Source organism: Ostrea edulis, chromosome 2 (genome assembly GCF_947568905.1).
Source record: "Ostrea edulis chromosome 2, xbOstEdul1.1, whole genome shotgun sequence".
Classification (NCBI taxonomy): domain Eukaryota; kingdom Metazoa; phylum Mollusca; class Bivalvia; order Ostreida; family Ostreidae; genus Ostrea; species Ostrea edulis.
In genome coordinates this window covers 44,540,569-44,564,251 of record NC_079165.1, presented here as the reverse complement: position 1 = coordinate 44,564,251, position 23,683 = coordinate 44,540,569, and the positions used below count along the sequence as shown (strand labels likewise).

The following is a 23,683-nucleotide window of genomic DNA, read 5'->3' as shown; positions in this document are numbered from 1 at the left end:
GTGCCTGTGATTCGAAACCAGAGAAAAACTTCGTTCGGGGAGAATAATATGACGAAAATTGTGGGACCTTGTGAGAAAGGGTGAGGGGATGGGGTGTCGAGGGCAAAGTCACTGAAATTTCCTGGATTTTAACATGATATAGATATAGATCTACATGTGTAATTATTTTGAATGTTTTGGTTTTGTTTGTAGATTTATATTCTGTTGTGTATATGTGTGTGTTTTCCTCGTCAACGAATATCGTAAAATGATATTTAATCCAGTAAAATTTATGTAAATTAAAGAGATGATAAAAACACAACGTGGCACTGGAAATTGAAATATAGACCTGTACAATAGAAAAGGTACCGCATCGTCGCTGCGCCACTCAAAATTTCCCGCGAAATCACTCTTTTGTTTAGGAGATAGAAGAATTCAACAGGAAATTCAACAGGTGGTGATCACGATCACGTTCAGAACTTTTGTAAACATTGAGTGTTGAACAAAATATGGTAAGTTTTGATTTCAATACAACAAATAGAAGTGGTCCATAATCATTTTGAAGATTTGAATTCCTTTAGCCCTCTTTATAGCCATGAATTGCCATCGTTATAAGAACATAAATGATATGTGAAGTCCATGTTAATAACATTCGGTCTTCTAGCACCATGACCAGATGAGAATTTAGGGTACAGTATGTAGTCAGCAAAGAAGTAATTGTTTCAAAACAAGAGTTGGATTTGGTCTATGGTTTAATGACGATATTTGTATTCGGAAAGGTGGTGGGGTGAACTATCTTCACTGTCTTGTATTAAAGTTGTAGCAGTACTCCTGTGTCTATAAAGTATAATTATCATCGTGTCAAATTTCCCCTTTCACAGACCTAATATGTTGGTCCTAATAAACGGAGAACCTTAGACAATTTTAAAGAACACAAAAATCTTAATTATTACAAATGTGTAAACTGTTTGATGATAGTGCAAATAATATGTATAATACATATACACTGATATACGGTGTGACTGTTGGACCGAGCGAAGCATGAAATGGTCATTGGCATGTTCCAAGTGATAATCATAATTCAGTTAAGTATGCTAAATTATAATTCATGTAAAAACAGTCTTCGGTAGATCTTTTTTTCCAGTGCATGCTCTTTGAGCAGGTATATCCACTAATTCTACTTGCCTGAACAAATATTTACATGCCCAGAATTTTATCAAGTAATTTTATTCTTATTTGCCTTTCAATGCCAAGGAAATCCACTTATTTGAGAGCATCTATTGTCACCATTTTTTTCAATCTGTACACTATTTGTGTCTCCAATGCAAAATAATAATAATAATAATGTTTGGTTTTATATAGCGCTTTTTCCAGCGTATGCTGCTCTAAGCGCTTTACAATATTATACATTATTACCCCGGCAGACCTTATATCAATCTAGAACTTTCTCAGCTTCCTGGGAAGAATACAGTGCAAGCTGCCGTTACAGGCGCTAGAGCACTAACATTCTAACAATATCTTTCACTGTCTATAGCTAGGTACCTCTTTTACACTTGGGTGGAGTGAGGTAATTCATGTAAAGTGCCTTTCCCAAGGACACAACGTCGGCCTTGCTGCGGCCAGGACTCAAACCCACGACCTTTCGGTTGAGAGTCTGACAGCCTAACCACTAGACCACTGACGCCAAAAGAGTTTCTTGGAAATCGCGGTAGAATGATGTCGTTAAATTTTATGCTTCACTTTGAATGAAATAAACAAACACTTTAAGTATATTTAATGATATAGATGATATCTAATTTGATATGTTACGTTATTCACGAATGAAAATGAAACATCTGATGAATGAATTGATCATTCGAATCAAAAGCAAAAGTACATTGCAGAGCTGTGGAAAACTGCCGGTCATGTCGGCAAGACCGGCTTAATTTGGCTGTGACCGACATAAGTTGGTTAAATGTCGGACCGCATGACCGATGTTGTTTGCACCGCCCGCATTAAGAAAAACACAAAATGCCACCGCGTAAACAGTCTTTATCCAGAGTTGTCGTTTCTTATGAATCGGTAATCCTCGGATGACTTCACTACGCAATGCTTTAGGCCTATACAATGTGTGAGGTGGAAGCCACTCGAGGATCTCCAAATGAAACTTTTGTCTGGTTCCCTGGCTCACTAACAACGACGCATAGTAGGGATAGGAAACCAGGCAAACTAAACCACGCGAAAGTATGGCGTCGTGGCCGATCAAATTTACACTGGGATCAAAATCAGGCCAAGTATCAAAAAGAAAAAGAGATGTGGACAATATTAAGTCAGAGAGCAGTATTAGATGAGAGACAGAGTGTTAGGGATGGAATAAGAGTAGGTGAGAGAATGGATGATGAAGAGAGTGAGTGTGAATCAGAGTGTGAGCAAGATTTTGATGAGAATGATAGAATGGTGAGAGAATTAGAAATTGAGTTTGAAAACTAGTGTAAGACATGTTATAATAAACTTCTAAAATCTGCGATCTGTGTGTTACTTCAGTTTTATAAATTATGTTAATTTTAACTCTTTTAAATATTCGGACAGGCTTAAATCTGTTCGGACAGGCAAAGTTGATAAACATGTATGTCCGAATGACAGGCTTCTGAAAAAAAATTTCCACAGCTCTGCATTGTTATAAAAAATAAGGAGGTTTAAGCCTTGGAATTTTCATGGCCTTCGGGCTTGTAAATATGCATTTTCCACATGCCCGCTTCCAATTATACCAGGTCCCGGGCATCAGGCTCCTGGGATTTGTCGAAGACTGTAAAAATATACATTATTTATGAAATTCCCCTTGCGCTAAAATGCCCAATAATGTAAAATATCAAAGGGGGGAATATATGAGGATAACTACAGGATCCGATCTCAGGGGTCGAAATTAACTTTTTCTACCACAGGCTAATTTTAGCCTGTGGGTAAAAAATCCACAGGCTAAAATGAAAACTTACAAGCTAAAATGAAAATAATGAAGCAGCGCTCTTTTTATATATATATATTTTCAATCAGTGATTTTCCCCATCATTACTGAGCCTAGTGGGTCAACAGGCAGCGTTTGGACAAGACACTAAGTTACGTAAGTCATATGGTGCAATGTCTAGGTCTCTTGATTATTGCACATCTAACAGTCTAATCCACGACTTGTTTACCGCAGGTCTAGATCCAGTCTTCCAATTTCATGCCACATCAGGGTTGTCACTAGTGATTTTTTAAAGCGAATACAGGACTCATGATTTTATAAGCAGCACGATCACGAGTCCTATGACTTTTTTGATAATCGTCTACGTGGTGAGAAATGCACCCGTGTCGTCACTACAACCCGACCTCAATATGACAATGACATTCTCATGATTCTGATAAAAATAACTACCGGAAGACTTGGTAAAACATAGATTCCGATATTTTTTTGTAGATAAATGAATAACAAAAACATCATACTTGGAATTATTCAATTTAATCACCCCTATAGGTGAACAGGACTTGTGGCACATGTCGATATGCGATGTCTAATCTCTAAAGCATTTGTTTGACTCCGAGTTTCTTAAAAAATCATAAAAGAAAAATCCGGATAAAAACGGTTATTGAAATCGGTCGTTCATGTAAGCATTTGTATGATTCAGAGTGCAAGTTTGAGAAAAGCGAATAGCGCATCACCGAATAAAACGGATACGATATGATCATAGTTTGTAAATCACCACTCGCTAAGATTTTCGAGTGTCCATTATTTTTACTCGCTATTTTTCAAATGTACTCGCATTTTGCGAGTATTTCTCGCTAATTTCGACCCCTGCAATCTGCCTATTCATTTAATGTGGGGAATATAGCACTAGCCGACATAAACCGTGCATTGTGACGTCATATTTAGCCTTGACTTTTTACTTCTTTTAAATCAATACGCCAGTTTCGAGATACGAACTCTTCTGTGTAGGAGGTGCATTTAGTGGAACTTTGAATGTCTAAGTGGGACAGAGTGGATATACAGTCAACGAGGAAGACGATGAAATGTATTAAAAGCGGCTTCTCTATAAATATGTAAATGTGGGAAATACTAAATACTATCGAAAGAAATGTTTTACCGAAGTGGAAACATACACACAATGTCATATTTGCAAGAAATATCTTGGATATGGTACTTATGACCAGCAAAATAACGTGACAGGATAAGAATTCTATGTATTTAAATACTCTCTAAATACTTATCACTTACTTTGTTGGTGTATCAATCGAATTCGGGTTATCAAACAGCATATGAGAAACTTACTGAGTGCATTCACTTATCCTGTGATGAATATCTGTCCCACCCCCGCGTGTAAACAAATTCTTTCGCGCCTTACTATGTACGAGAGTTCTCCAAAGGGAAATAACTCGGACGTATCTCGAAACCGGCGTATTATAAACAACAACAATACAGCCCGTTTGCAATTTAAAAGACAGCTAAAACTAAACAAAATTAACCAACAAACTGAAATAGATAAAAAAGTAATATCGTTTATTTTTAGTAGGCAGTGATTTTTTTCCTTATATCACTGGTACCGATAAACGGTACCAATCCCAATGGCAAAAACCATTGATTTTTCCCAATTTTGAGACTTAAAATTCCCAATTTACTTGCCGAAAAATAGACCGCTGACATCGTAATTTACTTAGTCTGAAACGTTGTACAAGTTAACTAAAATGTTAATTTCCAGTATTAAATCGAAAGTACACATCATGACAGTGCGCGTGTTTTGTAGAGCTACGACGATTCTAAAACAAGACTATGACGATTCCTTATGTATCACAACAGCAAATATTAGCGTAAAAAAGTTTTTAAAGGGATGACTACTTCTTGTTTTGTTCTCTTTTTTTCTTTTCTTTTAGTTGAAGTCATTTGCCGATACATTGGTAGAAAATTCCCAATTTGTTCAATATTGACGCTATTTTTCCCAATTGAATGGGTACCGGTACCAGTACCAGTGAGTAGAAAAAAATCGCTGGTAGGGCTGGGTATCGTTTAGAAAATTTCGATACGATACGTATTGCAATACAGAGAGACGATATGCGATACGTATTGACGATACAATATAAGTACATTTACACTTACTTTGAGGATTTAAATGATTAAATGATAACAAAAATAAAACTTCACCTATTCTTTTTGTTTCATTTGCATATAGTGTTAGGTTGAATTAATCTATCATAAAAGAAGAATTGTGCATAAAATTATTATCCATTTGCTTTTTAACCGAGTTGCAACGAAGTTGAACTCGGCTATTGGTTTGGTGATGCGGGTTGTCTGGCGGGTGGGCAGTTGGGCGTCAACAATTGGTTTCCGGATGATAACTCGAAAAGTTTACAATCTAATCAAATGAAACTTTGATATATTGTTGGGTACCAGGTAAGGAAGACCCCTATTGATTTTAGAGAAAAAAGGTCAAAGGTCAAGGTCACAGTGACCGAAAATAGATTGAAAACTTCAGACAAATATGGTTTCTGGACAGTAACTCGAAAAGTTTAAAACTGAAATTAGTTCTTCACAATTATAAATATGCCACATCATTCCTGACTTTACAACTCGGTTCATGCACCCCTGGGTGCATACATTGATTTTATCAATATTGTTAACATATTTTTCTATTCATGAAAACAAGGCCATCCACATTCTCTGGCTTTAAACAAACCCTAATTGCTGATACAATATCTCCTGCTCTAAGTCTAAGGCAGCAGAGGAAATTATTTTCAGGATGAATACTCACAGATGAATTATAACTTCATTTATTTGTTCATATATTTGTTCATACAAAAATTGCAACTGCAGATCACGTTCAACTCTGATCACTACATACATCATTTATTGATAGATTTCTCGCCATTTTTCTTACAGTTCGCTTTATGATGTCATCGCAAATGTGTTGTTAAATTACTTGTACCACCAGAGCTTACGACCTCTGTTCCACAAACGTTACACTTTGGTTTTTCAAGCTACAAATATGTAATATTTGAAAACTGAGACCATGGTATCGTCACCACGCGCACACTTTCGACACATGTTTGCGTTGTATGCAGTCATGGAGCAAATGACATTTAGATAGTTCATTGGTATATTTTCAATTTATTTGTTAACTTGTTCATGAAATCTCACAGTAAGATACATTAATAACCACTCTTAATATATTAAACGATACGGGGCTCGCTGTATCGGTTATCGTATCGCTAAAAAATACCGATGTTTATCGATAATCGATATATTGATCCAGCCCTGATTTTTAGGCCCAAAAAAGGTGCATTTCCGGTTACCTGACTGACTCTTAATTTTTCTCCCATCCCTAATTATCTGGATAAATTCCAGTCCTTAATTTATGTACACTTCGTTTCTCAAATAAAAATAAAAATCAGTATATGCACCCAGGGGTGCATGAGCCGAGTTGCATGGGATACATTGTAAAGCCAGGAATGATGTGGCATATTTGTAATTGTGAAGAACTAATTTCAGTTTTAAACTTTTCGAGTTGACTTATTCCTGTTTACTCCCGGTGGAGCATAGTGCTGCAACAACACCACGCCAACGGACTCTGTTATGGGCTGCTCTCTTCAGCTGAGTCCAGGTCATTCCGGCTTCCTTCAAACTTTTCGAGTTACTGTCCAGAAACCATATTTGTCTGAAGTTTTCAATCTATATTCGGTCACTGTGACTTTGACCTTTGTTCTCCAAAATCAATAGAGGCCTTGCTTTGCTGGTATCCAACAATATATCCAAGTCTCATTTGATTCAAATTAAAATTTTTCGAGTTATCCTCCGGAAACCAAATTTTTTTGGAATTTTAAATATATTTTCGGTCACTGTGACCTTGACCTTTGACCTATTTTCTCCAAAATCAATAGATGTTTTCATTACCTGGTACACAACAATATCTTAAAGTATCATTTTATTCGGATTTAAACTTTCTGAGTTATCCTCCGGAAAGCAAAATTTTTTGGAATTTTAAATCTATTTTCGGTCAGTGTGACCTTGACATTTGACCTATTTTCTCCAAAACCAATAGGAGTCTTCCTTACCTGGTACACAACAATATTTTAAAATACCATTTGATTCGGATTTAAACTTTCGGAGTTATCATCTGGAAGCCAAATTTTTCTGAAATTTTCATTCTATTTTCGGTCACTGTGACCCTCCAAAATCAATAGGGGTCTTCCTTGCCTGGTACCCAACAATATATTAAAGTTTCATTTGATTCGGATTTAAACTTTCGGAGTTATCATCTGGAAGCCAAATTTTTCTGAAATTTTCATTCTATTTTCGGTCACTGTGACCCTCCAAAATCAATAGGGGTCTTCCTTGCCTGGTACCCAACAATATATTAAAGTTTCATTTGATTAGATTGTAAACTTTTCGAGTTATCATCCGGAAACCAATTGTTGACGCCCAACCGCCCGCCCGACCGCATCACCAAACCAATAGCCGAGTTCAACTTCGTTGCAACTCGGCTAAAAATATAATAAATTCAGGCTAGATATTCAAATTATTTAAAATGTTCGAAATGGTGTCATGCATGTTTTCTGTAAGTAGATCAACACAGATAGACATGCAAACATATATTAAATAGGATAAAATCAGCTGTCAAAATGTCAGTTTTTGGTTTATTTTAGTATTTCACCCAATATTGAACACTTGATGCTACATGTCAGATCTCACATATGGGGAATAGGTTGGGGCCACAGTAGGGATAAAAGTTTTGCATGTAAATATATACAGTGGAGCCTCGTTAATCCGGACACTTTGGTTCCCAGCAAAATCGTCCGGATAAATGAAGCGTCCGGATAATTGAATCGCATATTTTCTATCTTTACATAAGTAACCAATATATGCCTACTTTATTGATGCACGCACCTATTATTTTCACGATGCGATAATAACAGAAGAAAAGTCGAGTGAAACTAACATTACGGGTACATACAAAATTTAATTGTCATTTTCCTTAAAATGGTAATTTTCTCACTTCTACCCAGAGTTTAAAAATTCGAAAGCAATAAAGCTCTACAACATCGTAACAAGAATCAATTGTACACAGGTACATTCTACATGCGTGACATTCTAAACGTTAAAAACTTACTACATATACATGTGCATGGACATACATGTATATTTCACGCCAATCAACAATATAAAATCCAAAATCTAGAAGTATAATCTACACTCTTTAGATTTGCATAAGCTGATAATCAATTTACGAATCAGTACAATTGATATGTGTAGCAGTTAAAAAAAATTATCATTACTGCATTATGTTTAATTTATTAATACTATTAGGCTATTGATCAAGACTATAGAATAATATGCTACAGATTTATATACAAAATTCAACACTACACGCAACAAAGATCTTATGTGCGAAAATTGGCAACACAATGTCTCGATGGCCACGTGCTATCTCACTGACATATCATCACACACCACCTAATTATAGGGAGGTGTTGACAGGATACAGGTAATCGCTTCAATTAGACAGTTTGGCTTGTTTTCTTTATAATTTACGCCTTGCTAAAATTGTCCGACACAGACCTTCCCTAAACAAAATTACCGTCCGGATTAACGGTACAATTTTCAATGCATTATAACGTTTTGTAGTAAAAATTGACTGTCCGGATCTGGAATGCGAATTTCTGGATTAATGATGCAAAATAATGTATAAAATTCCTTTCCGTAGAAAAATCGTCCGGAAGGTGAAGCGTCCGGATTAATGGCGTCCGGATTACTGAGGCTCCACTGTACTGTACACAGGGTTATTTTTGCCCCCGTGTTATTTTCGACTTTCTACACTTGTTGACGGTTTCACTCCGTTTTGAATTTGCCCAGACACAGTTGTGTTAAAAGAGAGATAAGAGAAAAAACAGCTTCACCCAATCTTGAATTCGCCCACTGACAATGAGGGCGAAAGGGGCAAAATTAAAACAGGGGTGAATATTTCCCTGTATACAGTATAAGGAAAATCTTTAAATATGGGCCAAGATGACTCAGGTGAGTGATGTGCCCCATGGGCCTCTTGTATTTATAGAAATACTAATGGGTTTTTATGCCCACAGAATCAAAGATATGTAGTACTGTTTTCATATTAAGCAAGTGCATTTTTGTGGTGGAAAAAAACTTCCAACAATACCAGATTTGTTGACCTTGTGACATTGACCATTGACCTAGTTTTGGGAAATTAAAAAAAACTCTTAAATCTTACAGTTTCACTTTATTTTAATCTGGCATCTTCACAAGTCAAGAGTTATTGATTCGTTACCTCGCACTAACCCTTGACATCACTCACCATTCAAAACATGGTCATAGCAGTGACAAAATCTTAATGGAAACTCCAAGAGAATGATGAAGAAAATGAAAGTATTCAAATGTTGATGATTTAAGTTCTGATGATTCAGTCATCACTTACAATGGAGACTGAACCTAATTTCCTTTGATAAAATCTTACTTGTACTATTTATGTGTTGGTCATGACTTTTCTGGAACATTTCTATTTTTCTTTACCACCAAAAACAAGAAAATCTGAAAAACTGAAATCAGTAGATAATATACATTTATTGCATGATAGTGAGGGAGATATGAAGATTTATTCACCCAAGAAAAATCATATTCCCTGAGGGCAACGCCCGAGGGGAATATGGTTTTTCTTGGGTGAATAAATCTTCATATCTCCCTCACTATCATGCAATAAATTGTTTATTATACCGAAACAAAGCAAGACCACAAAATTGCATTTGAGATGGAGTCCGCTCATCTATATATTGTACATGTATGTAGCTGAGATTGCCCTAATGGTAACACAGCGTCTCAACGAATTAGAAGGTACAAACAGCGAAATACAGTGATATGATAACCAGTTTTTGTTTTACCATTCTCCTTGAATGCTGATTTACTTGCTTGTTTTTTCTATCAACCCAAACCAGGCGATTTAACTGTGTATCAGAGACCCGCATATTTTGTGCCTTACGAATTATGGAAGTAGAATGACTCGGACTTATTGTGACGTCACAATACATTTCGTCGTCTTTGACGTTAAATTTATGGAAAATACACGAGGCTGCCCAAGCGGTAAATATGATAGGGAGATATGATGTTTGAGAGGGAGATATGAAGTTTTGTTATCCCTGGCATGTGACCGTCTAGACCAATCAGATTACGCGTTGCATAGAATTCTCATACTGAGGTATAATAAAACCAATTAGTTTTGCTTTTTACAGTTTTTAAAGAATTTAAATGTTCCCCCAATTTCAACTAGATATTGGCTGTTTTTAACTAGATATTGGCTGTTTTTAACTAGATGTTGGATAATGTGAATAACCTTGGTCCTTAAATCATGGGTTAAAAAGATTCCTGTAACTATTAACTAGCTCATACATTACACAAAAGATTCCTGTAACTATTAACTAGCTCATACATTACACAAAAGATTCCTGTAACTATTAACTAGCTCATACATTACACAAAAGATTACTGTAACTATTAACTAGCTCATACATTGCACAAAAGATTCCTGTAACTATTAACTAGCTCATACATTGCACAAAAGATTCCTGTAACTATTAACTAGCTCATACATTGCACAAAAGATTCCTGTAACTATTAACTAGCTCATACATTACACAAAGTTTGCTTATCACTAGATAATGTATTATGATCGAGAGACAAAAAACGAGGTCGTCATATTTTCCCATACAAAGTCTATAACCTTTTTAGGTCACCTGAATTATTCAGGTGACCTATTGCTATCTGTTTTTGTCCGTCGTCGTGCGTTAACATTTGAACATTTTCAGCTTCTTCTCTGAAACCCCTGAACCAATTTCAACCAATTTTGGCATATAACATCTGTGGGTGGAGGGGAACAAAAATTGTGAAATTCGTGGTCCCTGCCCCCCTGGGGCCTGAGGGGTGGGGCAAAAACCATCAAAATGAGTGTAATTTTAAAAAATCTTCTTTACTCCTGGACATCAAGAAGCCAAACTGTGGGCATAATTATAATGAGCGTTGAGCCCTCTACCAAAATTGTGAAATTCATGGCCCCTGGGGCAGGGGTTCTTGTGTTAGGGTGGGGCTCTATTGGTCATATAGTGAAAATGTAGAAATTCTTTGAAAATCTTCTTCTCTGTCTCTGGGTATTAAGTAGACAAACTAATAGCATGGTAATGATGAGCAAGGATGCCTCTTTATACCCCCCGCAACAAGTTGTGGGGGGATATACTGGAATCGGGTTGTCCGTCCGTCCGTCTGAAGACGCAATGGTTTCCGGGCTCTAAAGCATTATCCTTTCCACCTACCGTCACCATATCATATATATGGACTACCCATGGGATGAAGATTTTCCCTATCGATTTTGGGGTCAAAAGGTCAAAGGACAAGCGCACTGGACATTGAAGTAGCAATATGGTTTCCGGGCTCTAAAGCGTTATCCTTTCCACCTACAGTCACCATTTCAAACATATGGACTACCCATGGGATGAAGATGTTCCCTATCGATTTTGGGGTCAAAAGGTCAAAGGTCAAGTGCACTGGACATTGAAGTAGCAATATGGTTTCCGGGCTCTAAAGCGTTATCCTTTCCACCTACAGTCACCATATCGTATATATGGACTACCCATGGGATGAAGATGATCCCTATCGTTTTTGGGGTCAAAAGGTCAAAGGTCACGCGCACTGGACATTGAAGTAGCAATATGGTTTCCGGGCTCTAAAGCGTTATCCTTTCCACCTACAGTCACCATATCATACATATGGACTACCCATGGGATGAAGATGTTCCCTATCGATTTTGGGGTCAAAAGGTCAAAGGTCACGCGCACTGGACATCGAAGTAGCAACACTCAGAAAAGAGGTAGTTTATACCTATTACCAACACCCTTTGGGAGATTGGGGTAAGCGGGGGGTATTCTTAGTGAGCATTGCTCACAGTACCTCTTGTTAAAAATTGTGAAATTCATGGCCCCTGGATCAGGGGTTCTGGTTCTAGGGTGGGGCTCTATAAGTCATATAGTGAAAATGCATTATTTCTTTGAAAATCTTCTTCTCTGTCCTTGGGTATTAAGTAGACAAACCAATAGCATGGTTATGATGAGCAAGGATGCCTCTTTCAAAATTGTGAAATTCATGGCCCCTGGGTCAGGGGTTCTGGTATTAGGGTGGGGCCCTATTGATCATATAGTGAAAATGCATTTTATTTCTTTGAAAATCTTCTCCTCTGCTGCTGGGTATTAAGTAGACAAACTAATAGTATGATAATGATGATCAAGGATGCTCTTTCAAAACTGAAATTTATGGCCCCTGGGTCAGGGGTTCTGGTGCAAAGGCGGGGCTGACCACATAGCTATTCAATGTTTCTTCCATCCAAAAGTAAAATTCTTATATTTAAACACAAACCTAATTCAAACATTGGAAGGTTGTTACATGATACTCAGGTGACCTATAAGGCCCCTGGGCCTCTTGTTATCATATACTTTCAATTTCATTTGTAAACTAACAATAATTTTATTTTTAACAATTTCTTTATTGGTTTAACTGCGTAAAAGATGAAAAACACGAAAAATTTGAAAATTAACGGCGTAGTAGTTCCGGCTTGTGTATTGATTGTGACATAATGTTTGCGGGCTGGAATGTTTCCGGGCATATATCGTGTGATATATGCCCGCAAACTATTAAAGAAAAAAGAAGAAATGAAATTGAAAGTATATAATAATATGTTGTATTGTCTGTTAATATTTACAAAAACATGATTTTGGTTAAATCAAACGGAGAAATATTTGTATGTGCCACAGCTTAGTAATTGAAAGATATTGATGGCTCATTTGTTACTAGAATCGAAAGAATTTCCTTTTGTCCATAAGAATGTTTTAAAGACCATCTACTCACAACACTACTAACCTATTCCTAACTTTGTGTGATACTCGGGTGGCTAATATACTGCAAACCACAGGGGCTAAGCCCCTGTGCTGCAAACTATAAGGGATCACTATCCGTATATCCACTGGAGTGTGGCATCGTGTTACACAAATACAACATTCTGTAGACTTGTGTCACATTTTTATGAAACCTATTGAAGATATCCATTGCAATGAGGTGGAACATATAATGAAAGGTCATGTCTAAGATCAAGGTTACACCCAAAGGTCATTATAATAAGATGCATGTTTTCTTTGAACAATAGTTTTGTCACACATTTCCACATGGTGTGAATGCATCCTTGACTCTGTGTTTTGTATGTATATTTGCTTTTCTTTAGGGCCAATTACAAAAGAATTCTTTAACCTTTGCTATTAACGTAGTTCCACCCTCCTGTGATGTCATAAGATTTCGCAAAGTCAATGATTTATTAAGATTTATGTATGACAGGAACATAAATTTCCCGTCAAGAGTCTTTTTCAATAATTATTGTAAAAAAAAGTCTTGTTAACCATAAAATATTTAAAACTCTTAAGTTATATATGAATAATTAATTCTGTTTCAAAACATTGAATCCAATGGCAATAACTCTGTTTTCATAGAATTCTTTATCAAGTCCATTATGCAATAGATTTCCTTTATTTTTCACAAACATTTTGTATATTTTTTTTAAAGAAACAGTTTCATGACAACTATTATATCGCTTTAAAGGGACCGATTCACGATTTCCCCCCAAATTTTGTTTTTCACTTTAAATTATCCAAATCTACAGTCTAATATGTTTAGAAAGTTTTTCAAAATTTTTTTAAGGTTATTCATCATGACAGAGGCTCATTATAGAGAATTTGTTATTTGTTTTGAAAACAAAGACTGTGGTGTGTTATTGTTTAATACGAAGTTTTCAAAATAAATGGATAATGATCCAAGTTTATTATATATCACATTTCAAGTATACTTTAGGTAAAATGTGTCATTTAAAAGTTATAAGTTTTGATTACACACAAAATGAAGATGCTTTAAATTACAAAATTAACATTTCACAGGTTTGTTTGTTTACATGAAAAGACTCGAGTCTTTGTTTCCATAACACAGAATCAAATCTAAAAATATTGCTCCTATCCTTGCATTTGGACGGTCCAAATTTTGTTTGTCAACATTAAATGAGTTATATTTTTAATATTTAACATCAAAAATGAAAAATATTTCTTTTGAAAAATGTGAACCAGTCCCTTTGATAAGTTACTGGGAAATTTTGATAATGCTGTTTAAGGAAAATTGCAATTTTCTGATGTTGATAACAGGTATATCTGTGCTAATTGATAATTTTTTTTATTAATACCGCAACATACTTATTTTATCATTTTTATTTTTTACTAAGATGTATTATTTGAAGAATCAACTATCAAATATAAGATTGAACCTATAATTCTAGAAGGGTGGAATTACCTTAAATCATGTTCATATTCCACTGAATAGCAGTCTTGAGACTAGTCTCTTCAAAATGACAGTCGTCAGACTGAGAAATCAATTTTTCCTCACAGCCAGGCTAATGTAGAAATATTTTCAGTGTATTGAACACGACTGGGGGATAAATTTGTTTTATTCCCTTTATTCGTCAGCAGAATCTGATGCTGTAATTTTTTTTTTACAAATCTTTACCAAAACTCTGGGCTATATATATGGCTGCAAAAAATGGTGAAATTTGGATGGTTACAGATCTCGTGGGTAAGAGTGTATTCTAAATTATTGAGGTAATTTTTATAAAGGTTGCAGATGCAGGGGAAATACATTTCAATAAAATGTCAAGAATACTCAATTGAATCTAAGTTAGTGCAGGTGATAATTAATGGGGGGGGGGGGGGGGGGGGGGGGGGGGGGGGGGGGGGAGGTGTATCAATATAATGCCATGATTTGCATTTGTTATTGTTAAAGAGAGTGTTAGATCAGGGAAGATGAAATAATTTCTCATAATTTTAACTTTTAGAATTGAATTGATGTTGCCAAGGATTTGATGGGGTTGAATGTTTATATATAAGCATCATAATATGTTTTTCACATTCCAACAGAATATGTTTATAAGCATCATTTCCACATCCCAACAGATTTGTATTTATTGTGCCTGAGACTCTTAATCGTGACATTTTTTCTTTCACTTAAGCCAGAAGTGGTGTAGTATACCGCCGCGGTGGTCTTGAGGTTAGAGTGTTCGCCCCGCATGCGGAAGGCTGGGGTTCGAATCTTGGCCGTGACAGACCTAAGTCGTTAAAACAGGTAGTGACAGTTCCATTGCCAAATGCTAGGCACCAGGTGTGAATGTCACGGGTCCTCGGAGATGACCTTAAAAACGGATGAACTCTCACTGCTCAATGGCCGTAAGTGCCGAGCAAAGGCCTAAATTTGAAGCCCTTCACCGGTCTTGGAGACGTCTCCATATGAGTGAAAAATTCTTGAGAGAGACGTTAAACAAGGTACAATTCATCAATCACTCAGAAGTGGGGTAGGGTGGGTGGGGTCAGGGAGGAAGAGTGAAACAGGATGTAGGATGGGAAGAGAAGACCTTGCAAGTGAATAAAGTGGCCATTTTTTTCACATCTTATATGTTGGGATTTATGTCACTGATGGAGGGAATGGGGCGAGAAAGAGGAGAGGGGTAGTAGGGTGAGAAATAGAGGGGTAGTGGGGTGAGAAATGTTCACCTGTGTGTCTGCACTGCAAGTCCATTTGCATATACAAAATAAGTGAAAGGTTACATTAAATCATTTCAACATAGAAAATGTGCAGCTTTAGATAACTAAGACTGATGTGTTCTCCTGTATGTTTATTGTTGTGAAAAGTAAGCAGCTTACAACATTTATATACAGTGCAACCAATCTGATAACTGCATATTGTCCATAAAAGTGTGAGTTGTAAATCTCATGAATTGTAGTATACTGTAGATTTAGGATGACCATTATTATTATGCAATGTTATGTCATTCACATGCACATGCATTGTTGTTTAATTGTGCAACTTGTACCTGTTTTATATGCAAGTATATTGTGGTAACAATGCCCTAGTCTATGCACTATTATACTTGCTGTGAATGGATTGTTGTTGAGCATCGTAAATTTAAAACAAGTTTAGTTCATACCTGTACGTTTTATAGATATAAAGTGAATTAAGTTACACTGGTGTAGTGAACACAAAACAAAATATTTTTGGGTAGGTAAACATTCCGGAGACTAATCTCGTTAGGAATGTTTAGCAGGTGAAACATTGACGTATGAAGTGACAATACTTACCTATTGCAATCATCAGTGGCAGGTATCACGTAGACATGTTTTGTGGGTATTAACTAAGAAGTTTTCATGTTTTGCATTTTGAATTTATACAATTTCATGCAAATCTCAGCTGATACCCCTCAGACACACTGTCGTGGTGTTTTTAACATGTATCTTGCATGCACATACATCTAATTTCAATTTCAATTTCAAAGCCGTAGGAGATGAAAAGAGGGGAAAGTAAGGTATGTAATTATGTAAATAGAAAGGAAATTCAATCTTCATTCAATGTTTCTTAGAATTTAATGGAACGGAGTTTTTTTTTGTTTTCTTTCAAAAGAAAAGATATGTTTTTATGCATTATTTGATGAGAGCTATGCAAGCCTAATGTTATGAAAAAATGTAGAAACATCAAATTTTCAAAATTGATGTTTTAATTTTGGATTTATTCTATAATGTAAAGCATGTGACTCAGTGGTTTGATGTGATTGGTTAATATCAATCCAAAATTGGTTAATACCAATCTGAAGGGGAGTTTTAGAGGTTCATTTCATAGTACCATGTATGCAATCTTTGGACTATGTTGTCTTGAGCCAGTACTTTGCTGTATAACTTGAAAAAAGGACAAGTAGTTCACCACCAAGAAGGATATGTCATTTTTACTGTGAAATCTACCTCAATGGTCTACGTGATTAGGGAAGAATTTAAATCTTAACATTTCAAAATGCATTGACCATCACTATATATTCAATTATTGAAGCAGTGAATGAAATTTAGCATGCCGACTTGTAGACTTGAAAGAAACTTAGAAAGCTCTATAAAACATGGACATACTAATAGGTTAAATTTAAGTTTTTAAGAAAGTTTTTGACCTTTACTTTTTCACATCAAAGTCTTGATAGAATGTATCACTCGAATTGATCTACTGGATATATTTATAGCTTTGAAATTGATACATACATGTACATGTAGATGATCGACAAAATTCAAAGGATATAATTTTTTCCCATGTAGTTTTTGATAATACTTCTTGGTATATGAGTTAAGAACGAGGACTGTTCAAAATTAATCACTACACTGGACTGCTATTTGCTCTTCATATTGCTCCCTTCAAGTTTGATTAATATGTGTGGCCCTTAAAGTAAATATATCACCTTAACCCAAAGGTTTAAGGCAGAATGTCAGACACAGACGATATTAATGATCCCAAGGTCAAGAGGTGTGCAATTTGAATGGAATGGACATTGAATAGCCCAGGTCTTGTCTTGCTGTGCAGGTAAGACATGCAGAGGTGAAAATTGAATGAAACTGTTCAAAAGAGAAAGCCATAGGTGATAAGTTTAACCATGTGTGATATCAACTTAAATCACCCAAATCATTCTAAGGTCAGCTTTTCTTATTGATCTTTTGGGGTGTGTTTGTCATGGTTTAATAAGGTTTAGAGTTTGAATGAATCTCATATTGTGACTGTTTTTAAGTTGCATATGGTAATTTTTTTTCTACTTTATGTAGAGAGTTTTCTTAGTTTTATTTTTTGAATCAACAGTACTAGTATATTGATTAAACTGATTTAAACTGTTCCCCTGCCTATTGGTTAACAAAAGTGTCTTTCATTTCATTGAATTTGCAGGATGTAGTGTAGGTGTTACCCATTGTGTGCCTTACTTAACCTTTTTCTCAGTTACTGAAAGGAGAAAGGAAATGTTTCTGTATTGAATGTCTTGCCCCCATATTAATTACGTTTTGTAGTAGATTGTTGACGAATATACAAGTGGCTGTTTTTAGAACATAACATGCAAGCTTGAAATATTTCCATCTCATGGTGAACAATCTGTTCTTTATTTTTAAAAATGAGTGTTATTAAAATTCTTATATTTTGCAGAAGATGATGAAGACGATGAAAAGCAATGTGATTACTTGAATGTTTCTTTGTCAAAATCCACTGCAATATCTGCTGAGGAAAGAAAACCACCCACAAATTACCTTTCACAGGACAAAAATTGGACCAACCAAGATGTGCCACCTTATTGCAAATCAAAGAAATTTTCTAGTGAAAATGTAGAATGGGATAATAGTAGTTTTGGAGAATGGCATAAAGTACTTGAGTGCCATGGAAACCAAAGGTGTAAAAGTCTATGCCATGGCAATTTAGTTTCCAAATGGTCTGAGTGTTTCCCACCAACTCCCAATAGATGTATCAAGGCTGAGAAACAGTCGGCAAGTCCAAATTGTCATCAGAAAGACTCTTGCTGTGAATTTGATCAGGACTTTAACTCAGTAGAGGCAGGAATAGATCTAACAGAGTTTTGGGATGATGGATATGACTTTTTACTTAAAGATAGCCCAAGAAAAGTAATAGGAAAATTCTCTGTAGAATGCAGCAATAAATTGGAAGACAAGTTAACTGTGCTCCTTGTTACAAATGAAAACAAAAAAAAATCATTACATAGTTCTTGTGCGAGTATTGCAGAAATAAGCAGAGAAGTTTGAGGGACATCTTCTGCAGAGGAAAACAATTTATCAAGGACTAAGGTTTCAAATTACAAGAACAAACTTTTGAACAGAGAACTTATTTCATCTGGAAGGGAGAACAGGGCTGGATTCCAAGGAACATCTGGTGAGAGCATATCATAAGCCAATATCTTTAATCATTTTCAGTAGTTTTAAAAAAAAATTGGGAAATTTATACTGACAGTGTATGTGTCTTCAATAACTAAGTAAGTAATAAGAATATGGCTGTTGGATAAAGCTTTCACAATGTATGAATTAATTTAGATGGAATGCTCTACTTATTGCACACATTCAAGTAGATTTTTACAATCCTTGTCATTTACATGCAATGTAAAAATAAGTTGCTTTTCAAGGAGTTTTAAATTTTAATTATTATGGTAGTTGTATTTATAATTGTCGAATGCAAATGGATTATCAACATCATTGAGCTAAATTAAAAATGCCCCAAATATGTCAAATGTTTACCTACATTTAGTAATGTTTTTTGACTATTTGTAGGTAAGTTCTCAAACAATGTACATATTTTGTAAGTATATTGCACACATCCTGATATACAGTTAGTTAGATAAGATCTTAAGGCCTCTGGTCATACAACTGACCATTCTGATTTGATATAATCTAACCACTCTGATTTAACATAGGCTAAGGTAGTGATTCCTCTTCAAGATGCGTTCATTTAGGATAGCAAGAATGTGAACATTAAGTAATCAGTGAAATTTTTTAAGTGAAGTAGAGTAAGGCTCTTGTAAACATTTGCTATACTTTTTTTCTATTTGAAACAGATACAGCTGTTGAAAAGAGAAAGAGTCTGATGTCTTCAGAAGAAAATCAATGCAATGAAATTAACTGTGATGAACCCAAAGTCAATGGCTTCTCTTCCACTGCTGATGAAATTAAGGGACATTCAGAAAACCAGGTGAAAGGTCAAGAGGTCATGGGGTCAGGGGGAAAAAAATGTGCCAGTAAGTGAACTTATGAAGCAATATGAAACATGTAGAATACCTGCATCGCTAATAACAAAGACATTGGTACCTAACTGTGTAATCTGTAATTACGACAGTTTTCTTTCAACATTATTATTTTTGTACCCTAACTCCTATTATGACAGTTCTATATTGAATTTTGAGGTTATTGAACATGCATTGAAGATGTACTCCTATTTTTAGACAGATTTGACTGATTTCCTCAAATTTTTATTCTGAATGGAACTTGGTAATTTCTGTCTTGAATTAGCTTACTATACCAATCTAGTATGTGTAGATTGCATTACAGTAGCCTGGAAAACTTCATAATAGGTAGTTGTTCATTACAGCACTATTTGCTGTATCCCTCTACAACTGAAGTTTACTTCAGTAAGCGTAATCACCCAGCAGTGTGCAACTGTCACCTTCACAGTCTGTTCCATTCAGAAAATTTGTAATTTTGGACAGGAGAATGCTTCAAAAATGTTTTAGACCAGCAAAATAAATTTCAGGAAGGATGATTATGTATAATAAGGGCTCACTTTGCTCTCCTAAATCGACAGCCTTGCTTTTGTTTCAAAATGAAGTGTATTTTGTGCGAGAATCCTGATGCCATTCAGTTGTTTCTCTCAATAATAACAGCATATTCATGGTATCCCCCAACAACCACCCCCTCCCATTTTTTAGTATTTAGACATAAAATGGCTATTTCCATGCATTTTTTTCTAGAAAATATCCAATGCAGGGTTAGACAAAATTCGTATTTATGCTTTAGATTTATCTTTTTGGTTCACAATGTGATAGAAAAAGAATCATTTGTTCAAAGCTGCACTCCATTTTCTGAAAGAAAAATGTTCACACAAATTAGCATTTTAAATGAATTTGGGTAAAATTGAGAAATTGCATCACTTTTGATGATACGTTCATCAAGGGTACAGAATTAAAGGCTGTTATATTTAGTCCTTGATATAAATGTTGATAGGGGTCAGAATAAACCCAAGTCCAGCATGATCAATTCCATATCAACACATCATTTTTTAAAAGTTTGTTTTAAGGTCATAGGATACCCAAGATTTTGGACGTATCATATGAAGTAGAAGTTTGCTACATGTTTTCATGGGATGTTCTAAGTTTTGGGAGTCCTATGCCTTTAACAATTTATTTACAATTGTCTATAGTAAAATATACCAATGAGAAAATACTAACTTGCAGTAATCAAAGTTCACAAAGCAAGATCTGTTGTTTGTTAAAGCTGAGCCGATTTCACATATGAGAATAAGCCTGTATATAGCTTTTTCAAATTCAGCTTTGAAGTCCAGTCCCTAGTAATGTAAAATCCAATGTAATTCTGCATAGTGCTTCTTTCCAGAAAATTTACAGACAATTTATAACAAAAATCTAGAGAATTCTATCTGTAGAAAGTATATGATGTGAGTAAACAGGTTTATTACATCATCTTTCTATTGAACTTCTAAAAGTAGAATGTCGGGAAACTCCAGGGGCTTAAAACTACTGTAGGTTACATGCATCAGTAAGCAATATTGAGTACACAAGTACTACCAACAATGTTCATAAATTCCATGGAAGTGTACCATGAATGATATCACAATCAATGCATGAACTAACAATACACATGAGAAGCAAGTATAAATTGCCAGTGCAGTAGGAAATTTGTTTTAAAATAAATGATTATCATACCAGTCTATGATTTTCCTTCTTAATTCCCCAGAGAGGCAATCCAGGGACTTGATATGTGATGAAGATGTCATTTCTGCCAACATGAATTCTCTGGGGGGAAATGGAATCTTATCAAGGTAGGTTTTACATAAACATGTAGTACTTGGTATGAGAAAAGAATGACCAGAGCATTCTTCAAGGTGGGTAAAGTTTCAGATGGAGAGATGATTATAATGTCATGTAAGGTCAAGGCTATATCAGTAGTCCTAGCCAGGGGCATAGCCAGCACAGTTTTGAGGTTTAGGCAAATTGTTTTAACCGTAGGTTCACTGAGGCGTAAAATGCCAAAAGGATATACATGTAGGTGGTGGAGGGGGATCATCCCCCACATTTGGGTGGATGGGGATGGTTGTCGAGAAATATTTGAAAAATAAGGACACATTTACACTTATTTCAATTTCATAACAGTAAGTATAAAACTATCATGCTATTTTCATAGATTTTTTCATAGGCTGTTTAATTGGAGGGCATAAGCAGAATTTTTAGCGAGAATTTGATTAAGGCATTATTATAGTGACAGTGTTGAGATCACTAAAATTTAATATTGGTAATATTTATTCCATATTGGAAGTAATAACTACCTTTCCTGGATTTTTAAAGTCGCTAAAATTAGCTCTCGCTAAATATATATATCCATAGGTTATGGGGAAAAAATCGCTAAATTTGTGTTTTGCTACTGTTGCTACCACTTAAACGGTATTTGAGTGGGTTTCACAAATTGTAGCATATTTGGAATGAAATGTATACCATGGCCAGCTGAGGCTTAACACATTAACTAACATTTTGTCACTATGGCTTATATATACTTATCAATACATGAAATATGATATGAAAATGATAGGATTGAATGCAAAATATTTTTCCTTTTGAATGGAATGTTCAAATAATTTTTAAAAAACCTAGAAAACGGTCTGTCAAATCAGAGCTTCTTATTCTTCAACCAAGATGGCTAGAAACAACTGGATTTTGTACCAAAATTACTGTAAATATTATACTTGGGATACATACACATTAGCCTCCCCCCCTCCTCCCCCCCCCCCCCCCCCCCCCCCCAAATGATTAGCCCACCTGAGCTGAAAATTGAAGTAAGCTATGCTGATCACTTTGCCCTCCATCTGTCCATCTGACTGTAAACTTATATTTTTGGCTTCTTTTCCAGAACAGCTGGGCCAAATTCAACCAAACTTGGCACAAAGCATCCTTGGGTAAAGAGCTTTCAAGTTTGTTCAAATGAAGGGTCATGTCCCCATCTTGAAAATGCAAAAATAGGGTGGGGTCATTTAAAAATCTTCTCAAGAACCACTGGGCCAGAAAAGTCAAAATTACATGAAACCTTCCTGACATAGTACAGATTCAAGTTTGTTCAAATCATGGCCCCAGGGGTAGGGTGGGGCCCCAATAGGGGATCAAAATGTTACATGCAGATAGATATAGGGAAATCTTTAAAAATCTTCTCAAAAGCCACTGGGACAGAAAAGTTTAAATTTACATTAAAGCTTCCTGACATAGAGTAGATTCAAGTTTCTTCAAATCATTGTTCCTGGGGGTAGGATGTGGCCACAATTGGGGATCAAAGTTTTACATACTGATATATATAGAAAAAATCTTTAAAAATATCTCTTGAATTATTTAAGCAAGGGCTTTCATATTTTGTTTATGTATTCTTTATGGCAAGATCTTTCATGTGAACGAATGGTGTGTGATATTGTGACCTTGACCTGGAAGTTTGACCTGCTTTTGAGAAAAATCTGACCTATTTAATATGTTCTGAACTATTTAAGGTATATCTTGTACATAGATTTTTTATGGCAAGACCTTTCATATCATGACCTTTGACCTTGTGACTTTGAACTTGGAATCTGACGTACTTTTAAGAAAACATAGCCTATAAAGTAACTGGACCTGTTTTAGGTAGGGCTTTCATATTTTATTTATAGATTCTTAATGGCAAGACTATGGAAAGCCAAAGGGTTCAATATTCTATCTTTGTAATTATGTATTTGTTGTTCCTAAATGCGCCATCGGTTCAATGTAAACAGAAAAATGTTAATCGTTAATCGTTATCTTGACATTTGTAGTGCATAACGGTATATTCGTCATTTGCGCAATTCAACATTTGTAAATTGTTCTACCATTATGATGACAGAGGGTGCGCGCTACATCGTATCTTTTGGGAAACAGACTATAGAATCATATAGGAGGACCAGTTAACACTCGGTCTAGCACACTCAACACTAACCGGTTGGCGCTAAAAGTCGTTGAAAATGTGCTGCTGAAGTAGTTTGATCAGAGACTTGATGTAGAAC

General features: G+C 35.5%; 1 protein-coding gene and 1 long non-coding RNA gene across 4 annotated transcripts in view; one reads left to right on the top strand and one right to left on the bottom strand.

Annotated features, from left to right (window-relative positions):
- Positions 1 to 400: 400 nt before the first annotated feature.
- Positions 401 to 23,683, top strand: part of LOC125678992 (titin homolog) — an 81,449-nt gene continuing 58,166 nt past the window's right edge. For 2 of the 3 annotated variants that reach the window (XM_048917842.2, XM_056154169.1), the window contains exons 1-4: positions 401 to 491; positions 18,050 to 18,784; positions 19,461 to 19,640; positions 21,370 to 21,454. In XM_048917842.2, coding sequence (XP_048773799.2) covers positions 19,490 to 19,640; positions 21,370 to 21,454 — 236 coding nt within the window. In that variant the 5' untranslated portion in view covers positions 401 to 491; positions 18,050 to 18,784; positions 19,461 to 19,489. Of the gene's footprint in view, positions 492 to 16,290; positions 16,413 to 18,049; positions 18,785 to 19,460; positions 19,641 to 21,369; positions 21,455 to 23,683 lie in introns of those variants that run through there. The other variant, XM_056154166.1, reaches the window with a different exon arrangement.
- Positions 20,390 to 23,683, bottom strand: part of LOC125678994 (uncharacterized) — a 15,523-nt gene continuing 12,229 nt past the window's right edge. Inside the window, exons 2-3 of the long non-coding RNA XR_007371672.2 lie at positions 20,847 to 20,962; positions 20,390 to 20,480 (exon numbers count right to left, since the gene is read on the bottom strand). This is a non-coding gene — a long non-coding RNA (uncharacterized LOC125678994). The remainder of the gene's footprint in view (positions 20,481 to 20,846; positions 20,963 to 23,683) is intronic.